The sequence below is a fragment of the Pogona vitticeps genome, chromosome 5 (genome assembly GCF_051106095.1).
Source record: "Pogona vitticeps strain Pit_001003342236 chromosome 5, PviZW2.1, whole genome shotgun sequence".
Classification (NCBI taxonomy): domain Eukaryota; kingdom Metazoa; phylum Chordata; class Lepidosauria; order Squamata; family Agamidae; genus Pogona; species Pogona vitticeps.
This window is the reverse complement of record NC_135787.1, coordinates 181,208,173-181,233,149: the sequence shown is the minus strand read 5'-3', so window position 1 is coordinate 181,233,149 and position 24,977 is coordinate 181,208,173. Positions and strand designations below refer to the sequence as shown.

General features: G+C 43.2%; 1 protein-coding gene and 1 pseudogene across 4 annotated transcripts in view; both read left to right on the top strand.

Annotated features, from left to right (window-relative positions):
- The window catches only part of LOC110071445 (aldo-keto reductase family 1 member C3), a 74,004-nt gene that overhangs the window by 18,219 nt on the left and 30,808 nt on the right, over positions 1-24,977 (top strand). For 2 of the 3 annotated variants that reach the window (XM_072999791.2, XM_072999790.2), the window contains exons 4-9: positions 343-420; positions 3,023-3,145; positions 4,060-4,169; positions 5,122-5,287; positions 8,300-8,382; positions 8,720-9,076. In XM_072999791.2, the coding sequence (XP_072855892.2) occupies positions 343-420; positions 3,023-3,145; positions 4,060-4,169; positions 5,122-5,287; positions 8,300-8,382; positions 8,720-8,759 (600 nt within the window). In that variant the 3' untranslated portion in view covers positions 8,760-9,076. Of the gene's footprint in view, positions 1-342; positions 421-3,022; positions 3,146-4,059; positions 4,170-5,121; positions 5,288-8,299; positions 8,383-8,719; positions 9,077-24,977 lie in introns of those variants that run through there. The other variant, XM_078376373.1, reaches the window with a different exon arrangement.
- LOC140707275 (dihydrodiol dehydrogenase 3-like) lies at positions 12,688-24,631 on the top strand (annotated as a pseudogene). The gene is made up of 8 exons (XR_013536789.1): positions 12,688-12,983; positions 13,699-13,866; positions 17,422-17,499; positions 17,968-18,090; positions 19,274-19,383; positions 20,675-20,840; positions 23,447-23,526; positions 24,276-24,631. The product of XR_013536789.1 is annotated as a dihydrodiol dehydrogenase 3-like (transcript).

Genomic DNA, 24,977 nt, shown 5'->3' with positions numbered 1-24,977 from the left:
TTTGCCAATGAATGTAAAAAACTGTAATTCGTGGAGAGACACAGGCCAGAAAAAGATACAGTATTAGAGATAGTCCATGATATGAAGTGAGAAATTCTTAATTTACGAAAGAATCTGAGTATCCCAGCACAAACTGCTCTCACTTGTGGGATTATGCAAACTAGCTTTGATTTAGATCTTGTCCCCTTCTCTGCAACATTAACATACTTTCAGGTCTAGTTAACAGCTCTTCATAATTCCCCGTTTTGGTCATAATTTCAAGACATCCGGCTCTTTCTCATGGACAGATTACTCTGCTCCCTTCTAAAGCTGAACTGCATATATTTTTATTTTTATTTACAGCCTGGCCCAGAATTAATACCCAGGGGAGAAAATGGAAAATACATTCCTGATGTGGTAGATCTTCGTAAAACGTGGGAGGTAGGTGACAGCCCTTACCAAATCAGGACTCTTAGTATTAATATTGTTAGTATTTGTTTCTGCAAGACAGAAAATGATTCATAGCACCTTAAAAAGAGTGTCCTATGAATATCCTAGTACAGTGGTGCCTTGACTTACGAACATAATTGGTTCCAGAACTCTGGTCGTAACTCGAAATGGTTGTACGTCGAAGCACCATTTCCCATAGGAATGGATTGAAATGCAATTAATCCATTCTGGCTGAAGAAAAAAAATCACCCAAAAAGAAAAAAACATGGATGTGATTAAGCCATCAGACATGATTAATCCGTTCCGGCTGGGGGGGGCAGCAAACAAACCGTGCAAGACCCTTCAGAAATGCAAAAAAGCAAAGCAGAAAGCAAACAAACTGTGCAAGACCCTTCGGAAATGCAAAAAAAGTAAAGCAGAAAGCAAGCAAAGCTTGCAAGCCCCTTCAGAAATGCATAAAAGCAAAGCAGAAAGCAAACAAAATGTGCAAGACCCATCGGAAATGCAAAAAAGCAAAGCAGAAAGCAAACAAACCATGCAAGACCCATTGGAAATGCAAACAAGCAAAGTAAAAAGCAAACAAACCCTGCAAGACCCATTGGAAATGGGGAAAATAAACCCAAAAATCAAACGAACCCTGCAAGACCCATTGGAAATAGGGGGGACCTCAAAAAGCAAACAAACCCTTCAAGACCCATCCACCATAGAAACACAATCCCACCACCCAGCCCAAAGCCACGCTGCAAAACCCACCCAGAACAGTTTTTTAAAAAGCAGAAAGCAGCACCTTTCCGCACCAGGCAGTCTGAAGCCTCCTCCGATCACACTCACTCTAACTGCTGGGGCAAAAGAGCTACAAAGAAGCAGCCTCTTCACCTACCAACGGTTAGCAATTTGAATTCCCCACCTTTTCCCCCTGCCTTTTTCTGTTCGTAACTGGAAGCTCCAGCTGCAAGTCAGGCAAAATTTTGCGGCCAGAGCTGGTCGTAACTTGAAATGGTCATATGTTGGGACATTCGTAAGTCGAGGCACCACTGTATTATTCCTTCTGGTGACAAGAACACTCTCAGGAGTGAAGGGACCATGTACACAAAAGCATGCACAAGAAGAACACACCTTTGACCAGATCACACAGAATACAGTTTGAAAAGATAAAACACAGCAAGCTTTATACATACAGTGGTGCCCCGCATAGTGACGATAATCCGTGCAGCAAAAATCACTGCAAAGCGATTTTGTCGCTATGCGGTTTTAAAAAGCTCATAGGAATGCATTGAAACCCCTTCAATGCGTTCCTATGGGCTTAAAACTCACCTTTAAGCGAAAATCCTCCATATGGCGGCCATTTTCACTGCCCGGTAAGTGAGGAATCCGGGCAAAAACACAGTGGGCGGCCATTTTTTTTACCTGGCAGCGATTCTGGAACAGCCAATCAGCTGTTGGAAAATCGTCGCTATGCGATGATCGGTAAGCGAAACAGGGTACCGATCATCGCAAAGCGATTTTTTTCAATTTAAAACGTCGCAATGCGATCGCAAAAACGATCACAAAAACATCGTCGCTATGCAGATTTGTCGTTAAACGGGGCGCCCGTTAAGCGAGGCACCACTGTATATATATGTTTTTCATTCCCTCAAAGAGTTTCTGTAAAGGAATACAGAATAGGTCTTGCCAAGTTTCCTTTACCAGGGCGGGTTATCTGGCATTCCAATCTAGATTGGAGAAGCAAAGAGACATAGCAAGGTGGCTGGGTTTTGACTCTCTTCCCCCAGGCAAATACCAAGACCCAATAAATTGTTTTCCTGTCAATACAATACAAAATAGTAACAATGTATTTCCATAATTGCCATCTATGGACCCACCCTGTTGACTCACCCTGTTGTAAAATTCCATACTTTCTGTGATTCCCACTCCAATAAAGTTTTGGGTTCCTCTGTAACCCCATCCCTTCTACCAAGAGGTCGTGAACCACCTATTTCTCTATTTCTCCTCCCATTTCTTTGTACCATGGACCACCCATTTCTCCTCCCATTCTCTTGTGTACCCAACGTTATAAAAGTCCTAGTATTCCTGTGCAACACACAGTTCTTCCTGCCCACACTTGGAGGGATGATGTCCATCATGCCTTTTATTTAGCTAAATAAAACAGCAACCATTTGAACTCTCGTGTCAAGCTTATTGGCGTTAAAACTTTGACTGTTTATTCCAGGAGACTAGCTTCTGTTTTCATCAGGAGCTCCAAGGATTGCTGTCATTGTCGTTAAGGCTCATGAATTGTGTTGCAGCTGCTCCATCCCCTGCATTTCAAATGGCACGATGGGCCCAGGTGTGCAACACTCTCTGGTCATTGTGTCTGTCTGTTAAATGAGTATTAACATAACATGACATAAATGTAACAAAGATACACACACACACCTCAAATAATTGCAACAGTGATGTATCGTAGCCCAAATCTAGATGCTAAATTTGTACAGCCAACCCTGGTTTCTAAGCCGGCTGGAGCATTAAAGGGAAGGCGCCACCTTCCTGATCTAGGCTCAGTAGCAACTAAGAGATTGATGAGTTACCAAATCTGCCCTGTTTTCTTTCCCAGGCGATGGAGGCGTGCAAAGACGCAGGCTTGGTGAAGTCTATTGGAGTGTCTAATTTCACCATTAAGCAGCTGGAGATGATCCTGAACAAGCCAGGGCTGAAATACAAGCCTGTTTTGAACCAGGTGAAATGAAATTACCATTTATGCATGTGTGAATTGATATCAAGGTCTGATGCCTACCCTTCCTTCAGGCTCCCAATGGCTTCCCTGTGTCAACAGGAATACTAAGGGACCCCAGTATTTGAGATACAAAGTTTTAAATTAGTCCCTTTTAAAAAAACTGCAATTATGATAATGAATCCTTTTATAGCTATTTTTAAATCTTTCTAAAATCTGTGTGCAGTTAAGCAGTACTTTAAGTGAAATAACACTCTGAGAAAAAAAAACTTTATAGGACACCAGTTTCGTTATTAGAAAGTGATGAAGCATCATCCTTCCAGAGACAAACTCCTTCCACTGTCCGGTGCCCGGACAATCAGAGTTACAAGTGTTTACCTCCCTCTGAAGAACAGACTGAGACAAAAATACAGTATCATCCTTCCAGAGATGAATTCCTTCAAGTCTCCCATACCTGGGCAATCAGAGTTGCAAATGGCATTTGTGTTTACCTCCCTCTGACCAATCAGAAAACAAAAGCAGCAGATAGAGCTAGGGTTTCAAAAATGTCTTTTATCTCTTAAGGTAAAACAGTGGTTCCCCCTTCTAATTGCATGTTATTATAATAATTTGACTGTGGGAGATTTAAATTTGAGAGTGGGGGAATGCTTTCACCATCCCCAGTTCTAAACGCAGGGACTTCACTCCAGAGGCTGTGATGCGGCAAATCACAAGTACAAATAAATGATCATTTTAATGGGCTGGAAAACAGAGTGCCTATGAAAAGACAAGTGCATGTTTTAGCAGATGAACACTGCAAGGTATATAAACAGGCACAAATGTGTACTTACTTCCCAGTCTCCTTTCTGGTTTACTGCATTCTTGCCTTTCCCTTCTGAAGTTTCCTTTTTGGATCATGCTGGGGGTTTTTCTCACTGCAGGTTGAATGCCATGCCTTTTGGAGCCGAAACAAGCTGCTGGCCTTCTGCAAATCCCATGGGATCCTCCTGGAAGCATTTAGTGTCTTGGGAACTCAGAGGGTTCCTGCATGGTAAGAGAGAGTGTGAGTGAGTGAGTGAAAGAGAGAGAGAGAGAATTGGGGAATGCCCACCTCCTTCGGCCTCTGCTCTTCTGCATTGCAGGAATTCTGCTCTCAGGAGGTTGTCCATGTGGCAATTGATTCTTCAGGTTCAAAGGTCTCTCCACCCCCTTTAAAGCTCTTTGGGACCCCATTATCTCAGGTACTATTGAGTACCCGCACAAATCTCCCCCAGCCTTGCCATCAGTATTGGAGGCCTTGCTGTCAGCCACACCATCACCTAAGATTCCAATGGGACTTTTTTGGGGGAGGCAATTCATTCTGGAATTGTTTCCTAGAAGGATTCATCAACCTCCTCCCTTCACAAATCAAGTAAAGTTTTAAAAAATTATGTAACTTTTGCTGGTTTCAATTGAAAATGCTATATTTATTGAATTGGTTATTTTTATGAAGAGCAGTGTTGGTTGGTTGCTTTAATGGCAATTGATGGGATTCATCATTTGCATTTCAATTGTATTGTAAGCTCCTTCTAGTTAAAATTTGGATTATAGCAATCAATAAGAATGGAGAGTAGTATTCAATGAGGAAAGGAAGAAAAGATTCTAAACACATATATCCTGCCTCAGTGTCTATGATTTATCAGGTGGCTTTGATCAGGGTTTCTCCAAGACCAGACCTTTTACCATGAATTTTTGTCGTTTCTATTTGCACTGTTTTAATTTGCTTTTGTTTTGTTTGATTGGCTGTGTCAGTCTGTTAGGGTGTTATTGGGCATGTCCAGATGGGCATGTGTGATAATTGCACACATTGGGGGATTGTGCAAGAGTGAACCCTATTCCTTTTGAATAGATTTGCTTTCCCTTTCTTGTTTGTATTCCTGCCTCGAGCAGTGGTTTGAACTTGAAGGCCCTGTTGGACCCTTCCAGCTTCACTCTTCTGTGATTCTAATGTGACTCCCTAACAGGACAGATGTGAACTTACCTGTTCTTCTTGAAGACCCAGTCTTGAACGCAATTGCCAAGAAGCACAGCCGAACCCCGGCTCAGGTGGCTCTACGCCATCAGTTGCAACGTGGTGTGGTGGTCCTTGCGAAGTCTTTCAACAAACATCACATTGAGGAAATAATCCAGGTAAAACAGCAAAAGTAAACGCTTGCCACTGCACCTGTATCTGCATCGCTTGCCCTCTATTTAGGAGTAGTTGGTATAGATCTGTGTTTCCCTTCAGACAGTCTTCTGGGCTATACAATTGTAAATTGCAGGACAATTTTTCAGATAATTACTGCCTCTTGACTTATTTATTCCTCGAATGCTGTCCTTGCATGTAGTAAACTAAATAGAAGAAGGGGAGGGTGGCAACAAGTGGTGCCCCGCATAGCGACGATAATCCGTGCAGCAAAAATCGCTGTAAAGCGATTTTGTCGCTATGCGGTTTTTAAAAGCCCATAGAAAGGCATTGAAACCCCTTCAATGCGTTCCTATAGGCTTAAAATTCACCTTAAAGCGGAAATCCTCCATACAGCCGCCATTTTTGCTGCCCGGTAAGCGAGGAATTGGCACGAAAACACAGTGGCCGGCCATTTTGTTTACCCAGCGGCCACTTTGGAACCGCCGATCAGCTGTTAAAAAATCATCGATGATCGGTAAGTGAAACAGGGTACCGATTATCGCAAAGCGATTTTTCCCATTTAAAACATCGCAATGCGATCGCTTTTGCGATCGCAAAATCTTCATCGCTATGCAATTTCGTCGTTAAACGGGGTGCCCGTAAAGCAAGGCACCACTACTTCTTTATGAGCTACTAATTTAATACATGCACAGTTATTTTTACCTTGTTTTGATAGAGGAGCATGTGGAAGTAAGAGTATCTGGAGAATGTACTGTACTTCTTAGTATAGCAAACATTACTACAGCAGACTGTCTATCTGTGCATATTACGTTAATGAATAAGTTTAGGATTTGAAGAGGAGGACCTGGCAATTATATTTTAATATATTACCATTGCCATCCCATTAACATTCTAAAACACTATAGGCCAACATTCTGTGCTTTTGCCATCTTGTTCTGTCTGGTATTTAAACCAACTTTCCCGGTTTGGATCCTATCCTGGTGTGTAGGTCCACAACTCCTTCAAATGACAACCGATGGGAGTTTTAGTCCAGCGCAGCTAAAGGGTGAAAAGGCTGAAGAAATTGGAGTGCAGTTTCACTTTGTGTAAGGAGAGAGAGGTTGCCTTAGAGGAAGAACAGAGCCTCACTGTGCTGGCTGGGTATCTGAGTGAGCCAGGTAACTGGCTGAAGCGCCAGAGGGTGGGCATTTGACTCCCTACAATGCCTCCTGAGAGAAGAGCCAGCCTGTGTAGCCTTGGGCAAGATGCAGAAACCCCCCCCCCAAGTGCTCTCAGGAGGAGAGATTGGGCAGCTGCTTCTTAGTACAGTAGGACCACTGTAACCATGGGGAATTGGTTCCAAACCCCTCTGCAGATGCTGAAAAATGCAGATTATAGCAAACACTATTGTATTTTTTTAAAGCTACACATTACATAGTATCCTTACTTTGGTGGCCTGTTCAGGTAAAATCATTGTATGAAAGAAATCTTTTGGGGATTTTCTTTAATATTTTCAAAATGTGCCTAAATGGCCCCAACTGTACTTTATGTCCAGAATAGTCACTATAAGCTGGAACTGATTTTGTGGAACATGTTTATTTATTTATACTGGCTCTGACTCAGAGCCCCCAGGCCAGTGGTGCCTGTTCTGACTGGCAGCAGCTCTGCAGGTCTCTCAGGGTCACAGCCCCCTCCTGTTTCTACCTGGCAGTGCTAGAGGTGTGGCACATGGACCCTGGTGCAGGTCATGCCTGTGGCGAATCCCTGGATTGCTTTCAGGGAGGGCCCAATTCTTCTCCTTATGCCCGAGGGAAAGGGCGGGATGGCTCCATCCCCTTCGACATAACTGGAATCAACTGTATTGGTCACCGAGTCTTACTTCAGCAGAAAAACTTGGGAGGCTATCATGTCCTGAGTCATACCTTTGGTACATTTAATCTGATACTCACTCCCTAAATTTGTTTAGTACGACCTGAAGATAAAAAGGGCGCTGTGGCGCTGTGGGCTAAACCACAGAAGCCTCTGTACTGCAGGGTCAGAAGACCAGCAGTCGTAAGATCAAATCGACATGACAGAGTGAGCTCCCGTCGCTTGTCCCAGCTCCTGCCAACCTAGCAGTTTGAAAGCATGTAAAAATGCGAATAGATAAATAGGTACCACCTTAGAGGGAAGGTAACGGCATTCCATGTCTAGTCGCGCTGGCCACGCCACGTGACCACGAAAACTGTCTTCAGACAAATGCTGTATGGCTTAGAAACGGGGATGAGCACCGCCTCCTAGAGTTGGACACGAGTGGACTAAGTGTCAAGGGGAACCTTTACCTTTACCTGAAGATACCAGGATTGGAAACTGTATGTAAAGCATGTGCTCTGCTGCTGATACATGGCGTCGCTTAATATACCAGACAGTTTCATGCTCAAGAACAGCAGATAAATAGTAGCGGCATGGACCATGCCATTGGTCCTCTATCAGAGGGTTATGGCCAGAGAGCTGGCCCTTTCAGAGCATCTGGAACCTCACTCCACTAACGATAGGTCTGGTCCTTGCCTCCATCTTTCCTCCAGCAGGACAACATCAGTCAAAGAATGTATCTTTCTGTCAAAGTCATAATGAGAATAATTTGAGACGTAGTAAAATTATTAGAGGGAAAGTCCAAACATGGTGGCCAGTAACCTGTCTGGAGCATAAGGGCGGCCACATACAGGTACCTCTCCTCTGACAAGGCCCCAGTACACAACTATTTTTGTAATCACCACAGAACTAACCTTGGAAAGGTAAGACGGACGAAGAAAGGGAACACGTGCTTGTGCAGTCATAGGATCTAATAGAGTACCGGTCTATATGCACGTCTGTTTCAAGGCTGTAAGTCTATATTGCTTAGTAAAGAGAATGCGCTTGGAGCGAAGCATCTGTGGCGAAAGCTTTTTGAGTCTCTACATCTTGTAACTCGGTTCTTCATCTCTGCTGTTCTCAAAGCAAACATATATCTGAGCTACCAAAGAACAGAGTTGCAACTCAGTTTTTTCTTCTGTCAGGTATTTGATTTCTCACTCTCCGAGGAAGACATGAAAGCCCTTGATGGCCTCAACAAAAACCAGTCATACCTTAAAGATGGATTGTAAGTCACCTTTGAAAATTCATTTAGACAATAAATATATATATATTAGGAGTTCATTCCCCAGTGTGCATACCAGGAGAAAAGCTAGTCTCTGTAGTCCTGGGCATGCTGCACGGTCGCCGAGCTTCCCTGGAAGAAGGAAATGGCAAACCACTTCTGAGTAGTACTTTATGCCTAGAATACACTGGAGCCACTGGAAGGGATGTCTTGATAACACGTGATTATTAAAAGTGGTTTATTTAATGAAATTCTGTCTAAAGCAACAGGGAAAGGAAGGAATCTCCTGTCTCCAAGGGCCAGCTGTCAACTGATATTTGCTGTTTATTTGGTCTTTCAGAACCAATCACCATCCCCTATTTCAACAGCCAGATAACTGAAGAAATATTCACCACTTGTGATTATGCTGGCATTCCAGAGACCCACCAGGTGCATCTAGCCTTATTTTCTGCTTTGTAACCTGTGGTTTGTGCAACAGAAGTGTGCTTCCCACTGTGCAGTGATCCTTCCTGAATCATGAGCTGCAGTTTTCCTCCCTTCCTGCTCACCTCACCAATCCTGTACCCACCATCTCAATCAGATGTGCACGTTTTCCCGAATGCCGAAATAAAAGCTATCCCTTTGCTGGGTGCTTGAGCCTTTATTGTGAACCATGAAAGTGGAATTGAAATAAATATGATTTTTGTTGCCGATATTATTTATAGAGGGATGTCTCTATGTTATGCATATAAATTGTTTTAATTATTATTCGCTCCTTTTAAGGGTCCCCTGAGGACCCACCTTTGGCGAAGAGTAGGCTTCTTAAAATACATCACTTTTTTCTTGTTGTTTGTTATGAAGCGATCAGCACAGAAAAGGTATGTGTTGGATTCTGTTTCTTTAGCTCATGAGATTTACAGTCGCTTGGTAATTTTAAAAACGTCCAAAAATGTTATGTATCATCAAGTCAGTTTTGGTGTAGTGACTATATGAGCTCATGGGCTCGAAAATGTCACATCATTTAACACTACCACTCGAAAGAGCTTCTGCTGGGACCCTAACGAATTCATGTTTTGGGACAGAGCTCTTGAAGGTCATATCTCAGATTCCCCAACCTGCCTGGTCTAGTCAGAGTACCAAGGAGGAGGAGCCTTTTGCCCTTTCTGAGAAAGGATTTATTAAAAGTCTCTCTGGTTCTGGGGAATGGAGTTTAATGGAGTCAAATCTTTCTCTTTGGGGTTTTCAGTCACTACTCAGAGAACAGCAGCATTAACAAAGTAGATGTAGCAGAGAACAGACGCATGCTTTTTATTTTATATTTTTCTTATATGGTTTCTTAGGATGGGAAGGTCTTTCCTGAGGAGAGCAGGAGTGGGTTTCTTGGTGACTCCTCTGGCACCAAATGAAAGAAGGAGGGAAAAGTAATCTGTCCAGAAACATTCTCTTTTCCTTTTCTGGAAACATTTGGCTTCATTTTTTTAACCCAACCAAAGCAGACTGCTCAGTGAAACGACCAACATAACGCTCAAGCAGAAGAGGAAAGCACAGCAGTGCATCCACTCCATGTTTGTGTGTTTTGTTTTGTTTTTTTAAATAGAAGTGTAAACCAGAGCCAAGGTCAGGTGAAAAGTAAAACCAAATTACACTTTCTCCACTCATTCCTCTGCACAGATAGTGAGAAGTAAGAGCAAGCGGACCTTATCCATCCAGTCTAGAAATAACATCCCCAGCCATTCAGCCAATATTTTCACAGTCAGAAAACAAATAGACAAAGAGACAGATACTACCTGATACCCAGAAGTGCAAGCAGCATTTCGAAGGGGCAGAGGAACTCGAGACCAAATTGCCAACATGCGCTGGATTATGGAGGAAGCCAGAGAGTTCCAGAAAAACATCTACTTCTGCCCCGTTGACTATGCAAAAGCCTTTGATTGTGTGGACCACAACAAACTATGGCAAGTCCTTAAAGAAATGGGAGTGTCTGACCACCTTATCCATCTCCTGAGAAATCTATATGTGGGACAAGAAGCAACAGTTAGAAATTGATATGGAACAACTGATTGGTTCAAAATTGGGAAAGGAGCACAACAAGGCTGTATATTGTCCCCCTGCTTATTTAACTTATATGCAGAATAGATAATGCAAAAGGCTGGCCTGGATGAATCCCAAACTGGAATTAAGATTGCCGGAAGAAATATCAACAACCTCCGATAAGCAGATGATACCACTCTGATGGCAGAAAGTGAGGAGGAATTAAAGAACCTTGTAATGAGGGTGAAAGAGGAGAGTGCAAAAAACGGCCTGAAACTCAACATCAAAAAAACTAAGATCATGGCCACTGGTCCCATCACCTCCTGGGAAATAGAAGGGGAAGATATGGAGGCAGTGACAGATTTTACTTTCTTGGGCTCCATGATCACTGCAGATGGAGACAGCAGCCCCGAAATTAAAAGACGCCTGCTTCTTGGGAGGAAAGCGATGACAAACCTAGACAGCATCTTAAAAAGCAGAGACATCACCTTGCCGACAAAGGTCCACATATTATGATCTAACATCCATTTTTGGATGACTGCCAAAGAATTGATACTTTTGAATTGTGGTGCTGGAGGAAACTCTTGAGAGTTCCTTGGACTGCAAGGAGACCAAACCTATCAATTCTGAAGGAAATCAACCCTGAGTGCTCACTGGAAGGACAGATCCTGAAACTGAGGCTCCAATACCTTGGCCATCTCATGAGAAGAGAAGACTCCCTGGAAAAGACCCTGATGTTGGGAAAGTGTGAGAGCAAGAGGAGAAAGGGATGACAGAGGATGAGATGGTTGGACAGTGTCATTGAAGCCACCAAGATGAATTTGACCAAACTCCGGGAGGCAGTGGAAGACAGGAGATCCTGGCATGCTCTGGTCCGTGGGGTCATGAAGAGTCAGACATGACTTAACAGGTAAACAACAACATCCGATGCATACACAGAGGGAATCCAGAGGGGCACTTTCACTTTGTTTGCAACTGGCGGAATCCCACGATAAGTTTGTTTTCCATAGTAACACATTCCTAGATTTTTTAAGGTTTCTTTGCATTTCGCTTCCAGAATGATGGACATTCCCTTCCTACTACAGGGACGTGGATTGGAAATGCTTATACAGTATTGAGGAGAAAATCCAATCATAATCGAAGGACTGGAAGGACACAGCCATCACTGTCCTAATTGGTCACAGAATAAAACCTGCCCACCATCGCTCGGCAACTCTCCTTGATTGATACCTAAGAAAATAATTTTAGGCCGTAACAAAATTAAAAAAAAAAATAGTACAAAAAATGACAAAAACGTGATGGCGCCTTAAAGACTACCTTTTTAGAAATTAGCAGTGGCACAACCCAGGTTTCTTTTTAATTGCATATCATGATAAGTTTTTTTTGGGGGGGGCACTATGCAAGACGACAACTTCTTCAAGAAGTTTCATAAATGTGTTAGGATAGGTTGTGTCCTTTCGGAGGATAAAAAGATCTAGCAGTGAGTCCCAATCTCTACCCGTCTGCTAGGATCCCATTTGGTTTCCTCCACTGGTGAATTTCCCCAACTGGATTAAATAACATTACAGTCACTTGGGGATCATGATTATTATGGTCATTTCTTACATCCTTAAACGATTGCTTGCTTTTTAGCATTTAGTATTAAAAGCTGCCAAGAAACACAGAGCGGGAAAGAGGGAATTTTCATTATCCGTTTCATTTCGACACCTGCAGCTGAAGAAAAGGTTTGAACATGTTTTAAATCTGACAAGTTATAACAGACTAGATTCAGCAAAGTTTCTTGATCTGAGTTTGTGACAAGCGCTGGGTTTACTTTTGCGGGGTGGGGGTGTATATGATCAATAATTAAAACTGAAATCGTCCTTTTCTCTCCCCGACACGAATGGAGCAATCTTAGACAGGCCTGCTCAGAAGCAAGCCCCATTGAGTTCAACCAGGTTGACCCCCAGATAAACAGCTATAGGATTGGTGCCTCGTGCAGGAACCAAAACTACCAACACCCAGCATCCGCTGCTGCCCATTGCATCTTCTGGGGCAACAAGCTGGAACAGCTAGAGCCAGTGGGGACTGGCAGAGCTTGGGGCAGAAAGGGGTACCCGCAGGCACCCGGACACATTGGCATTCACACGCAAAAGGGAAGGAAGGCAAGTTGGCAAGCGTTCAGGTGTACCCAGGAGGAAAGCGGGAAGCTCAATTTTGAGATGCATCAAAAGCTGGCAGGGCGCGGGTTGGCTGTGCCAGGGAGAGACCGTATCGTGCCAGCTAACCTGCCTCCGCTGCTAGCGGGGCAAAGTTAACTCCGACCTGGACCAATCCCGACAATCTTCTGTCACACACGCCCTTCTTTCTTTCAGATTTGTCCCCTCCTCTTCCATCGTCACGGGAGATACGCTTCCTGTTTCCCCGTCGGAGATTCTGGGTTTCGTGGGAGTGCAGCTGTGCCAGAGGAGAGAAAGTTTAACCTTCTCCGTTTGGTCAAGGCGTGATTCGGGAGCGCTTTTCCAGAGATGGCCCTCACCAAAGGTCGTAGGCTGACCATGAACGACGGCAACACCATCCCTGTGATCGGATTCGGCACGCATTGCGCAGATCCTGTAAGTAGAGAGGTTTCACTTTCAGCATTTCAGTTCAGTAGTTAACCTGTGCGTTGGACTAGCAAAGTGCCTAGTCCTCATGATGGGGACAGGTTTGGAGAAGAGGTAGACGGAGGGATCAAGCATTATGTCCTGACTATGGAGAGTACTGTAAGTTGGTTTCAACATGGTGGCACATAACAATAGTTATTAAGATGCTACACATCTTTTTCTTGGTTTGCATCCAAATTAGTCGTACTTCAACCTCAGCACACCTGGATCAAAAAGGTCCACTAAGCATAGATCACTGAAGATTGCAATCAGCTGGGTTACACAGAACAACAACAATAAAACTGTCCTGTCAAATAAATTCTAATTTATGGCAACTCTTTTCATGGGTTTCTTGCTAGAGAGTACTCAGAAATGGTTCACCATTTCTTCTTTTTCTTGGGGAGGGGGGGGGAAATCCTCCGATTGTGCAGCTTGCTTGCTCTTCTCCTAAGGAGGCACAACACTAGCTCTGCAGCCTGAGTCACTGATCAGTGAAGTGACCCTTTAAAAATACAAATGTGTACACATAACAGAATTCTCACATAATCTCCTTTGAGCTATCGGAAGAATAACAATGTTGGCTGCCGCAATTACTGCCTCCTACAGAGTAATGCACGATGCAACCAATTCCTTTTTTTAAAAAAAAAAGTCCCAAGGTCTAATTTTTAATCTTTTAAACTGGCAGAGTCAAAAAAGGATATGTTTGGAATCCATCAAGATAGCAATCGAAGTTGGCTTTCGCCACTTTGACGGCGCATATTTATATGGCACTGAAGAGCAAGTTGGACAAGCCATTTCTCAGAAGATTGCAGATGGAACGATAAAAAGGGAAGACATTTTTTACACCGGAAAGGTAACTTCATCTGCATTCCTTTTGATCCACAAAATATAATGAGCATATTATAGCAAATTCACTGTTCGCTAACATATTTCACACACTTTGCATAGTGTCGGAAAGTAAGATTTTTCTGGAATAATGGATGCATTCTCTTATGCCAGTGGTTAGAAATAATAATCAATTGTTATCGATCATTGCTAAATAGAAGTTTGATTTTTTAAAAAATTACTTTTTGAATGACATCCACCAGAATTCCCTGGCCATCAGAATCAGTGGTCATGGGAACCTAGAAATGATACTTGGGGGAAAAATTACTTTTCTACGCTCCACTGAAGGCAATTTGAGATGCATGAAAAGTTCCTTCTCCTTCCCTCCTCAATGACCAGAACTAACTTGCATTGTGAGTGCAACTGGACCCATTTCAAGAGGTGGCCGGTGACCAGATCTGTGATCACTTCTTTGACCAAACAGGCTAGGTGTGTGTGTGGGGGGGAGACTGCTCAAGGAGTCTTCTGCCTTGCCTGGCGTCTCCCTGGAGGTGCAAAAGATGGGACATCATGCCTTCACCACCTCCTCCTCTGCCGCCACCTCTCCTCCTCTTCCTCTGTTGAAGATCCTGAGTCTTCAGCTCCTTTATCTCACAGATGGACTCCCCCTCCAGCTGCCCTTCCTCAGCCGTCTTCTCTGCTGATGCTGCTCCCCACCTTCCCGGGGTTGCAGAGTGAGAGGAGACGGATTGCCAGGGGTGTCAGAGGTGACCCTCCCCTCACAGGTATAATTAATAAAGCAGCCCAAGCTCACGAGAAGAACAGTCAAATTGCTTTCCAGAACATCGTTCGTATTAATCTACTACGACTGAACTGTGGGTACCAGATATACCAGATCCAAAGGAGCTTCAAGCTGTTCATCTCTGTATTGTCAGATTCTAGCTACTGAAGCAGCTGGTGTTCTCCGTGGCCTGTGACTGCCTGTTCCTTTTCACTTCACAGAAATAATAGCCAGAATTCAATGGAAGATTTATGCAGGCAGACGTGAACTAGCAAAAATTGTGGCAGCAAATTGCCCCTAATTAACAAATTGTCGCTCCCATTCATAGCCATGCACCAAACTGAGTGACTGGCGTGCAACGAGCAATATTGAATTGCAACTTGTTCATTAGCAGCAAATCATTGCCACAGTTTAACCCACTACACTTACTCTGGTTTCAAACCACAACAGCCTTATGGCCGCTAACAGCCGTTAACATGGTACGTTCACCTTTGTATTAAACTTGATTATATATAGCTTGATAACATGTCCTTATCTTTTATTGTTCTCAGCTAGGCACTTTCTCTTAGTTCAAAGGCTGCTCACCAGATCTGGCAAACAAACAAGTCCAACTGCATTTCTTCACCTGCCCTTTACCTCCTAGATTGTTTTCACTGCGGGGGGGGGGGAGGAGAGAGAGAGGTCAAGAGAGGTCAAAAGAGAACACAGGGAAGCTAACCTTGATAATGATACATGTGTAAACTGGACTGCAGCAAGACACAAATCAGAGCAGCATGTAAGACACACAGTCCATTCATTGAACTCAGAGTGCATAGTACCCTAGATCAGCCAGGACACAAGAGGTGTAAAACCCCATTAGCTCCTCTTGCCTTTCCTGATAATCTTGAAAATAAGACAGGCAGGGAGTATGTGCCTCATTTTAAAAACAGAAGCCTAGTTCTGGGAAGCTTCCAGGTGTGAGATCCCATTTGAAAACAGGATCCGTTGCTTCTTTTTTCCAAGAGAAATTCCAGGGGATTTGGGCAGTGATGCCATGCTGGCGAAATATGATATTGCAGTGGCAAAGTGGCAGGGGTGGCGGGGGGGCATAGTCAAGACTGCAAAGGAACTAGGCCGCCCCTTAGCCTTGGAGTCATATGGCCTGCCCCATTTCAAGTATAGACCATATACAAGTATTCTTTAGGACAGCGGTCCCCAACCTCTTTGGGACCATGGACTGGTTGGGGGGGCGGGCTCCGTGCACGGGGAGGTGGGGGCACTCCCGTGCTTGCGGGGAGCTGTCACACACAAACATGTGCATGAGTGCAACATGCCGCCCACATGAACGCAAGCGCGACATGCACCCTGCACATGCACGCAAGCGCGACACCCCCCATGCACGCAGGGAGGGCGGCGATCCGGCTCTGCGGCCCAGTTCTGGGAAGTCCACGGACCCGCACCAGATCGGAGACCAGGGGTTGGGGACCCCTGCTTTAGGAGTAATCTCACATATCCTAGGTTAACATGAATAATTCATACTGTTCATAGTACTCCGGATTTTTGATACAAAAAAATTGGGAGGAGATTTCTTGAAATTTGGTTATTCCTTTAGTTAGAGAGCATAAGGCAGAAAAAAACAAAAATATGCACATATTCTTATGAGTAATCTCACACATCCTGGATTAACATCAGTGGTGTTCATTACAACATGGTGTTCGTCACAACTGAAATGTGAGAACTTGGCCACAAGAAGCAAATTGTGCCTTGGCTAAGATCTCTCCCTGCTACAGTCCTGCTGTTCTGTGGTTGTTATCAAAGATTAAACATCTGTACATTTCTGACAGCTTTGGAGTACCTTCCACCGGCCTGAGTTAGTTCAGAAGTGCTTAGAAGAATCTCTGAAGAAGCTCCAGTTTGACTACATGGATCTGTTCATAATTCACAATCCTTATTCTCTGAAGGTGAATATCATTGAAAGTATTATGGCAAAATTCAACTGATGAAAAACCATGTAAAACAATCACACAGTGTTTTTTCTCTCCTCTCATCTCTCACTTGCTTATTCAGTTGTGCAACACTCATGTGCTCTTCCGTACCTGCATAAATAAACATGATTTTGACATTTATGGTTGGGCTCAATGAAGCCAAATTCTATAACATACAACTTCACCAGTCTGGTGCTTTGCTTTGGATTTCAGCTCTCATCTATTCGACTCAGCCTAGCCAATGATGTGTAATAATGGGAGTCGTAGTCTCAAACACATGGAGGCTGCTTGGCTATAGAAAGCCAATAGGGGAATATTTCAGTGGAACAAAGCAGACAGGGTGCTATGTAAGAAAGTGTGGCAAACAGAAATGGGAAAAATCTACATATTTTAGATTACAGCTTCCAGAATCCTACAGCCAGTCAAGAAAAAAAAAAGTCTGTATGAGGTTATATTTGTAGTAATAACATTTACCAATTTAGTTGCCATGGTTTTACCAATGAATTTTAGAAATTGTAATTCATGGTGAAACAGACATATGCCAGAGAAAGATGTTAGAGATTTGAAGTGGGAAATTCTTAACTAATGAAAACATCTGAGTGTTCCCGCACAAGGTGCTCTTATTTGTGAGATTATACAAAGTAGTTTGCTTTGTTTTGAACTTGGTCATGGTTTTACAGCATCAATATACTTTCAGCTCAAATTAATGACTGCTCATGACTTGGTTTGGGTTTCAAATGCAACGTTAGCTCTCTCTGGCTCTTTCTCAAAACCTCTGGCAGCACATATGTCTCTGCTTCCCACTCATAACTGTATTTATTTTTATTTTTATTTCCAGCCTGGACCAGAATTGGTACAGAAGGGAGAAGATGGAAAATTTATTACTGACTATGTAGATCTTCATAAAACATGGGAGGTAAGTGATATCTCATATCAAATAAGAACTTCTAGATAGGTTTTTAAAAATACATATGACAGAACTGTATTTCTTCTTCGTGTAACATCCGTTTTCGGAGAGCTGTTAGCTTAGGAGGCCTCACATATTACTTCTCCTTCCGTTCCTAATAAATTAGACTCCAAAAGAGCAGGGAATATCACTGGATAAATTCAAAGCAAGCATTCTTCTTCAAATGAAAAGTTTTTATTTCTCTCTATGAAATGCAGTGACTCTTTTTAACCTACTAACAATGAGAGAGAACATCTGGCGTCACAATGGCGTCACAGTGCTGGCTCCATTGCACAGCCTGCCTTATGCTGCTAAAACAAGGGTGAGCCATGGTTTCTAAGCCACCTTGAGTGTTAAAAGGAAGCAAGCACCACCTTCCTGATCTAGCAACTAAGAGATTGAAAAGAGCTACCCAATGTGCCCTGTTTTCTTTCCCAGGCGATGGAGGCGTGCAAAGACGCAGGCTTGGTGAAGTCTATTGGAGTGTCCAATTTCACCTGTAAGCAGCTGGAGATGATCCTGAACAAGCCAGGGCTGAAATACAAGCCTGTTTTGAACCAGGTGACCTGTGATTGCCTCTTATGCATGTGTGAATTAGTGTCAAGGGTTCCACCCTCTCTTCCCATCCTGAGGATCTCAAAGGCATCTCCAGAGCAAAACAGACGCCAGGGAGCCTCAGTATCTGAGAGAACAGGATATAAAGCTCTGAATTGAATTCACGTAAAGATTAACATCACAGGATGATGACATCACCCACATCTATGCTCCATACCTCTGCCATCTGGGTCTCAGTCACGGATTTTTAAATGTATATTTGAAATCATAGATTTTTCAGCCAAATTCAATGACTCTTGTAGACCAAGAGTCATTGAATCCACAGCCTCAATATTAGTAACCTTTTAATTACTTGAAGGGAAAGAGGTCTTATTTTAAAAACCGCAACTATGATAACGGTTTTTAACTTTTAAATGTTGTATTTTGATTATGTATGCCATGTGTCCTTTTTAAGGAGAAAGTCAGTGTAAAATATTTTAAATAAGTCGAGAAAAGCTGCACCTATGATAATGAATAGCTTTATGGCTACTCACATTTTAAAAATCTGTCTAAACTCTTGCTTCTTCACACATTGCTCCCAGGATTGATGGTTTTTCTCTGTTCATAAATCACCAGATTAAGAGGGTTAAACATAATGATTAATAATTGCATCTCTAGAATGAAAGACAGACTGAGACAAGAACATCATCCTTCCAGAGATGAATTCCTTCAAGTCTCTCATGCCTGGGCAATCAGAGTTGCAAATGGCGTCTGTGTTTACCTCCCTCTGACCAATCAGAAAACAAAAGCAGCAGATAGAGCTAGGGTTTCAAAAATGTCTTTTACCTCTTAAGGTAAAACAGTGGTTCCCCCTTCTGATTGCATGTTATTATAATAATTTGACTGTCGGAGATTTAAATTTGAGAGTGGGGGAATGCTTTCACCATCCCCAGTTCTAAACGCAGGGACTTCACTCCAGAGGCTGTGATGCGGCAAATCACAAGTACAAATAAATGATCATTTTAATGGGCTGGAAAACAGAGTGCCTATGAAAAGACAAGCGCATGTTTTAGCAGATGAACACTGCAAGGTATATGAACATGCACAAATGTGTACTTACTTCCCAGTCTCCCTTCTGGTTTACTGCATTCTTGCCTTTCCCTTCTGAAGTTTCCTTTTTGGATCATGCTGGGTTTTTTTCTCACTGCAGGTTGAATGCCATGCCTATTGGAGCTGAAACAAGCTGCTGGCCTTCTGCAAATCCCATGGGATCCTCCTGGAAGCATTTAGTGTCTTGGGAACTCAGAGGGATCCTGCATGGTAAGAGAGCGTGAGTGAGTGAGTGAGTGAGTGAAAGAGAGAGAGAGAGAATTGGGGAATGCCCACCTCCTTCGGCCTCTGCCCTTCTCCATTGCAGGAATTCTGCTCTCAGGAGGTTGTCCACATGGCAATTGACTCGTCAGGTTCAAAGGTCTCTCCACCCCCTTTAAAGCACTTTGGGACCCCGTTATCTCAGGGACTATTGAGTACCCGCACAAATCTCCCCCAGCCTTGCCATCAGTATTGGAGGCCTTGCTGTCAGCCACACCATCACCTAAGATTCTGATTGGGCCTGTTTGGGGGGGGGGGTGTGTGGCGGCCCCATAGTTCTGGAATTGTTTCCTAGAAGGATTCATCAACCTCCTCCCTTCCCAAATTGAGGCACACTCAATAAAACTATGCAACTTTTGCTGGTTTCCCTTGAAAATGCAACATTTGTTGTATTATTTATTTTTATAAAGGCTGGTGTTGGAGGGTTGCTTTAATGGCGATTGAATGGGGTTATCAGTGGCATTTTTATTGTATTGTAAACTCCTTCCAGTTAAAATCTGGATTGTAACAATAAGAACGGAGAATAGTATTCAATGAGAAAAGGGAGAAGAGATTCTAAAAGCACATCCTGCCTCAGTGTGCATGATTTTATTAGGTGGTTTTGATCAGGGTTTCCCGAAGACCAGCCCTTTACCACAACACTTTTTCGCTCCCACAATTGGCCTCTTTTCTGTCGCCACTGAGCATGTTCAGTTTTCATTAAGACTTACCTTTAACATTTTTTTCCTAAACCTTGGGGGGCAAGCTTCATATACAAAGAATAAATTCAAGTGGTGTAGCAGGTAAAATGTAGGACTGGGACTCTGGAGACCTGGGTTCATATCTCTACTTGCCCATGGAAACTCACTGAGAGTTGGATCTGGAAAAACTCTTCTCCAATATCACACAGACATTGAAAACCCTATTAAGGGAGTAACTGGACGGTATTTACACTGCTGTTCGTACCTTGTTGCTCATTGCTCCTTTCAGTGTTTATTCTGTCGACTGCGCAACATAAATATGTGGGTGTTTTTTTTTTGTCCAACAAAAATGGAGAGGTGGAGTTTATATCATTTCTATTTGCACTGTTTTAATTTGCTTTTGTTTTATTTTATTTGCTGTGTCAGTCCGTTAGGGTGTTGTTGGATAAGTCCAGATAACAAGACTGTTAATGCACATATCGGAGGATTGTGTGAGAGTGAACCCTACTCCTTTTGATGAAGTTTCCTCTGTCTCCCTTTCTTATATGACTCCCTAACAGGATAGATCAGAATATACCTCTTCTGCTTGAAGACCCAGTCCTGAATGCCGTTGCCAAGAAGTACAGCCGAACCCCGGCTCAGGTGGCTCTACGCCATCAGTTGCAACGTGGTGTGGTGGTCCTTGTCAAGTCTTTCAACAAACATCGCATTGAGGAAATAATCCAGGTAAAACAGTGAAAGCGAAAGCTTGCAACTGCAGATGCTAACAGAACAAGGAGAGGGTGGCAACAAGTACAGTACAGTGGGGTCTTGACTTGAGAACTTAATCCGTATTGGAAGGCGGTTCTCAAGTCAAAAAGTTCTCAGGTCAAATCTGCATTTCCCATAGGAATGCATTGAAAACCATTTGATCCGTATCTGCTCTTTTCCGTCCATAGAAACTAATGGGAAGCTGCTATTCCGCCTTCGACCACTAGAGGGGGATATTTTGTTTCTTTTTTTCTTAGGTCAAGAAAGGTTCAGGGAAGGCAGGGAAAATACAGTCCAGGCAGTACCAGGCAGTCTGAAGACTGTCTCCCAATCCACTCTCTAAACGCTGGGAGGAGTGAGGAAGCAGACAGGCACCCTTTTCACTGGCCAACAGTTAACTGAAAGTTCAAATTTTGCACTTTCCCTGCCTCCCATGTAGTTTTTTTCAGTTCTTAACTCAAATCTAAGTATGTAAGTCAAGTCAATATTTTCCTATGAGAGTGGTTCTTAAGTCAAAATGTTCTTAACTCAAGCCGTTCTTAAGTCAAGACCCAACTGTACTTGTCTATGAGCTACTAGTTTGATACATTCAGGGTTATTTTTGCCTTGTTTTGATAGAGGAGCATTTGGAAGTAAGAGTATCTGCAGGAATACAACTCCAGGCTTAGCACATAGCACACAGTACTACAGCATAGTGTGTATGTCTGTGTACATTGAAGTTAAAAATAAACTTAGGATTTGAGGGGGAGGACCTGGTACCCGGATTTGAAAATATTACCATTACCATCCCATCAACATACCAAAATGGTATGCTCCAGCATTCTGTGCTTTTGATTTACTATCTTCTTCTGCCTAATGTTTAAACCATCTTGCCCCATTTGGATCCCGTCCTGCTGTGTAGGTCCGCAACTCCTTCAAATGACAACCGATGGGAGTTTTAGTCCAGCACAGCTAAAGGGTCACAAGGCTGAGGAAATTTGAGTGCAGTTTCACTTTGCGTAAGGAGAGAGAGGTTGCCTCAGAAGATGAACAGAGCCTCACTGTGCTGGCTGGGTAGCTGAGCGAGCCAGGTCCCTGGCTGAAGCGCCAGAGGGTGGGCGTTTGACTCCCTACGGTGCCTCCTGAGAGAAGAGCCAGCCTGTGTAGCCTTGGGCAGGATACAGAACCCCCGAGGGCCCTCAGGAGGAGGGATTGCTCAGCTGCTTCGTTGTACAGTAGGACAACCATGGGGAATTGGTTCCAAACTCCCCTGCAGATACTGAAAAATGCATATTATAGCAAACACTACTGTGATTTAAAAAAACTACACATTGCATAGTATGGCTTACTCTGGTGGCCAGTTCTGGTAAAATCATTGTTTGAAAGAAATCTTTTGGGAATTTTCTTTTGATATTTTAAATATTTTCAGAATGTGCCTAAATGGCCCCAACTGTACTTTGTGTCCAGAATAGTCACTATAAGCTGGAACTGATTTTGTGGAACATGTTTATTTATTTATATTGGCCCTGACCCAGAGCCCCCAGCCCAGTGGTGCCTGCTCTGACTGGCAGCAGCTCTGCAGGTCTCTCAGGGTCACAGCCCCCTCCTGTTTCTACCTGGCAGTGCTAGAAGTGTGGCAACTGGACCCTGGTGCAGGTCACACCTTTGGTGAATCCCTGGATTGCTTTGAGGGACGGCTCAATTCTTCTCCTTCTGCCTGAGGGAAAGGGTGGGATGGCTCCATTCCCTTCAACATAACTGGAATCAACTGTATTGGCCACGGAGTCTTACTTCAGCAGAAAAACACGGGAAGCTATCATGCCCTGAGTCAGACCTTTGGTACATTTAATCTGGTACTCACTCCCTATATTTGTTTAGTACTACCTGATGATACCATGATTGGAAGCTGTGACCTTTTGCATGCAAAGCATGTGCTCTGCCGCTGATACATGGCGTCTCTTAATGTACTAGACAGTTTCATGCTCAAGGGCAGCAGATAAATACAGTAGTAGTGGCTATTGGGCCTCTATCAGAAGGTTATGGCCAGAGAGCTGGCCTCTCCAGAGCATCTGGAACCTCACTCCACTAATGATAGGTCTGGTCCTTGCCTCCATCTTGCCTCCTGCATGACGACATCAGTCAAGGACAGTGGAATGTATCTTTCTGTCAAAATCATGATGAGAATAATTTGAGATGTAGTAAAATCATTAGAGGGAGAGTCCAAACATGGTGGCCAGTAACTTGTCTGGAGCATAAGGGCGACCACATACAGGTATCTCTCCTCTGACAAGCCCCCAGTACACAACTATTTTTGTAATCACCACAGAACTAACCTTGGAAAGGTAAGCCGGCCGGAGAAAGGGAACACTTGCTCATGCAGTCATAGGATCTAATAGAGTACCGGTCTATATGCACGTCTGTTTCAAGGCTGTAAGCCTATATTGCTTAGTAAAGAGAATGCGCTTGGAGCGAAGCATCTGTGGCGAAAGCTTTTTGAGCCTCTACATTTTGTAACTCGGTTCTTCATCTCTGCTGTTCTCAAAGCAAACATATATCTGAGCTACCAAAGAACACAATTGCAACTCAGCTTTTTCTTCTGTCAGGTATTTGATTTCTCACTCTCCGAGGAAGACATGAAAACCCTTGATGGCCTCAACAAAAACCAGTCATACCTTAAAGATGTGTAAGTCACCTTTGAAAATTCATTTATACATAGAACTCAATATACATATAACTACATATAACATATAATACATATCTCAAATATTTATATTTGAGTTAGGTCCTGGCTGGGGAGTCAGAATTTTAGGAGTTCATTCTCCAGTGTGCATCCCAGGAGAAAAGCCAGTCTTTGTAGCCCTGGGCACGCTACACGGTCTCCGAGCGTCCCAGAGGAAGGAAATGGTGAACCATTTCTGAGTACTGTATGCCTAGAATACAACGGAACCCCCAGAAAGGATGACGTGATGGCACGTAATTATATGTGTTCAATGAAATTCTATCTAAAGCAACAGGGATAGGAAGAAATCTGTGCAGGTAGCTGAAGCTGCAATTAAAAGTTAAAATAATAAATTACCATAAATATGTGCACCATTAATTTCAATTAGTAGACACCAATTCTATGTAAACTCTGTACTTTTTGGTGATCCATCAGTGGCATTAGTAGCAGAAAGAATAGATGTGGCAAAATATGGAATGCAACATAGATTTACAGTATAGTGATTGTTTCCTTTAGTACATGTAATGCACATATAGCAGGAATAAAAAACTGCCCTTTAAGCTTGTCTTTTGAGTGTGCATTTATTGATAAGTTGAAGACTATTGTCACATAATGTGTGAAAAGGACTTCTAAAGCACTGGTCATCATGCAGCTCTCTCCTGTCTCCAAGGGCAAGCTGTCAGCTAATATTTGCTGTTTATTTGATCTTTCAGATTTGAGCACCATCCTAAATTTCAACAGCCAGATAACTGAAGAATTATTCACCACATGTGATTATGCTGGCACTCCAGAGACCCACCACGGCTGCATCTAGCCTTATTTTCTGCTTTGTAACCTGTGGTTTGTGCAACAGAAGTGTGCTTCCCTCTGTGCGGTGATCCTTCCTGAATGACAAGCTGCAGATTTCCTCCCTTCCTGCTGACCTCACCAATCCTGTACCCGCCATCTCAATCAGATGTGCACGTCTTCCCGAATGCCGAAATAAAAGCTATCCCTTTGCGAGGTGCTTGGGCCTTTGTTGTGAGCTATTAAAGTGGAATCGAAATAAAAATGGTTTTTGTTGCCAATATTATTTATCGTGAAATGCCTCTATGTTATGCAAATAAATTGTTTTGATAATTATTTGCTCTTTCCAAAATACTATGTACCATCTGGTCAATCCAGATGTGTAGTGACTACATGAGTAAAGACCTCCAAAATGTCACATCATTTAACAGTTCAGTTCGGATCTTGCAAACCAACAGCATCTCATGTTACGTCATTCGCTCTCTCTCCCCACCTCCCCGGCAATATTGTATTTTCCAGTAAGTCCTACTCAGGTCTTGCAAACTAACAGCTGTGAATTCCTTTCTTGAGTCAATGCATCTCACATTAGATCTTCCTCTCTTCTTAGTGCTTCCCCCTGCCCTACTTTT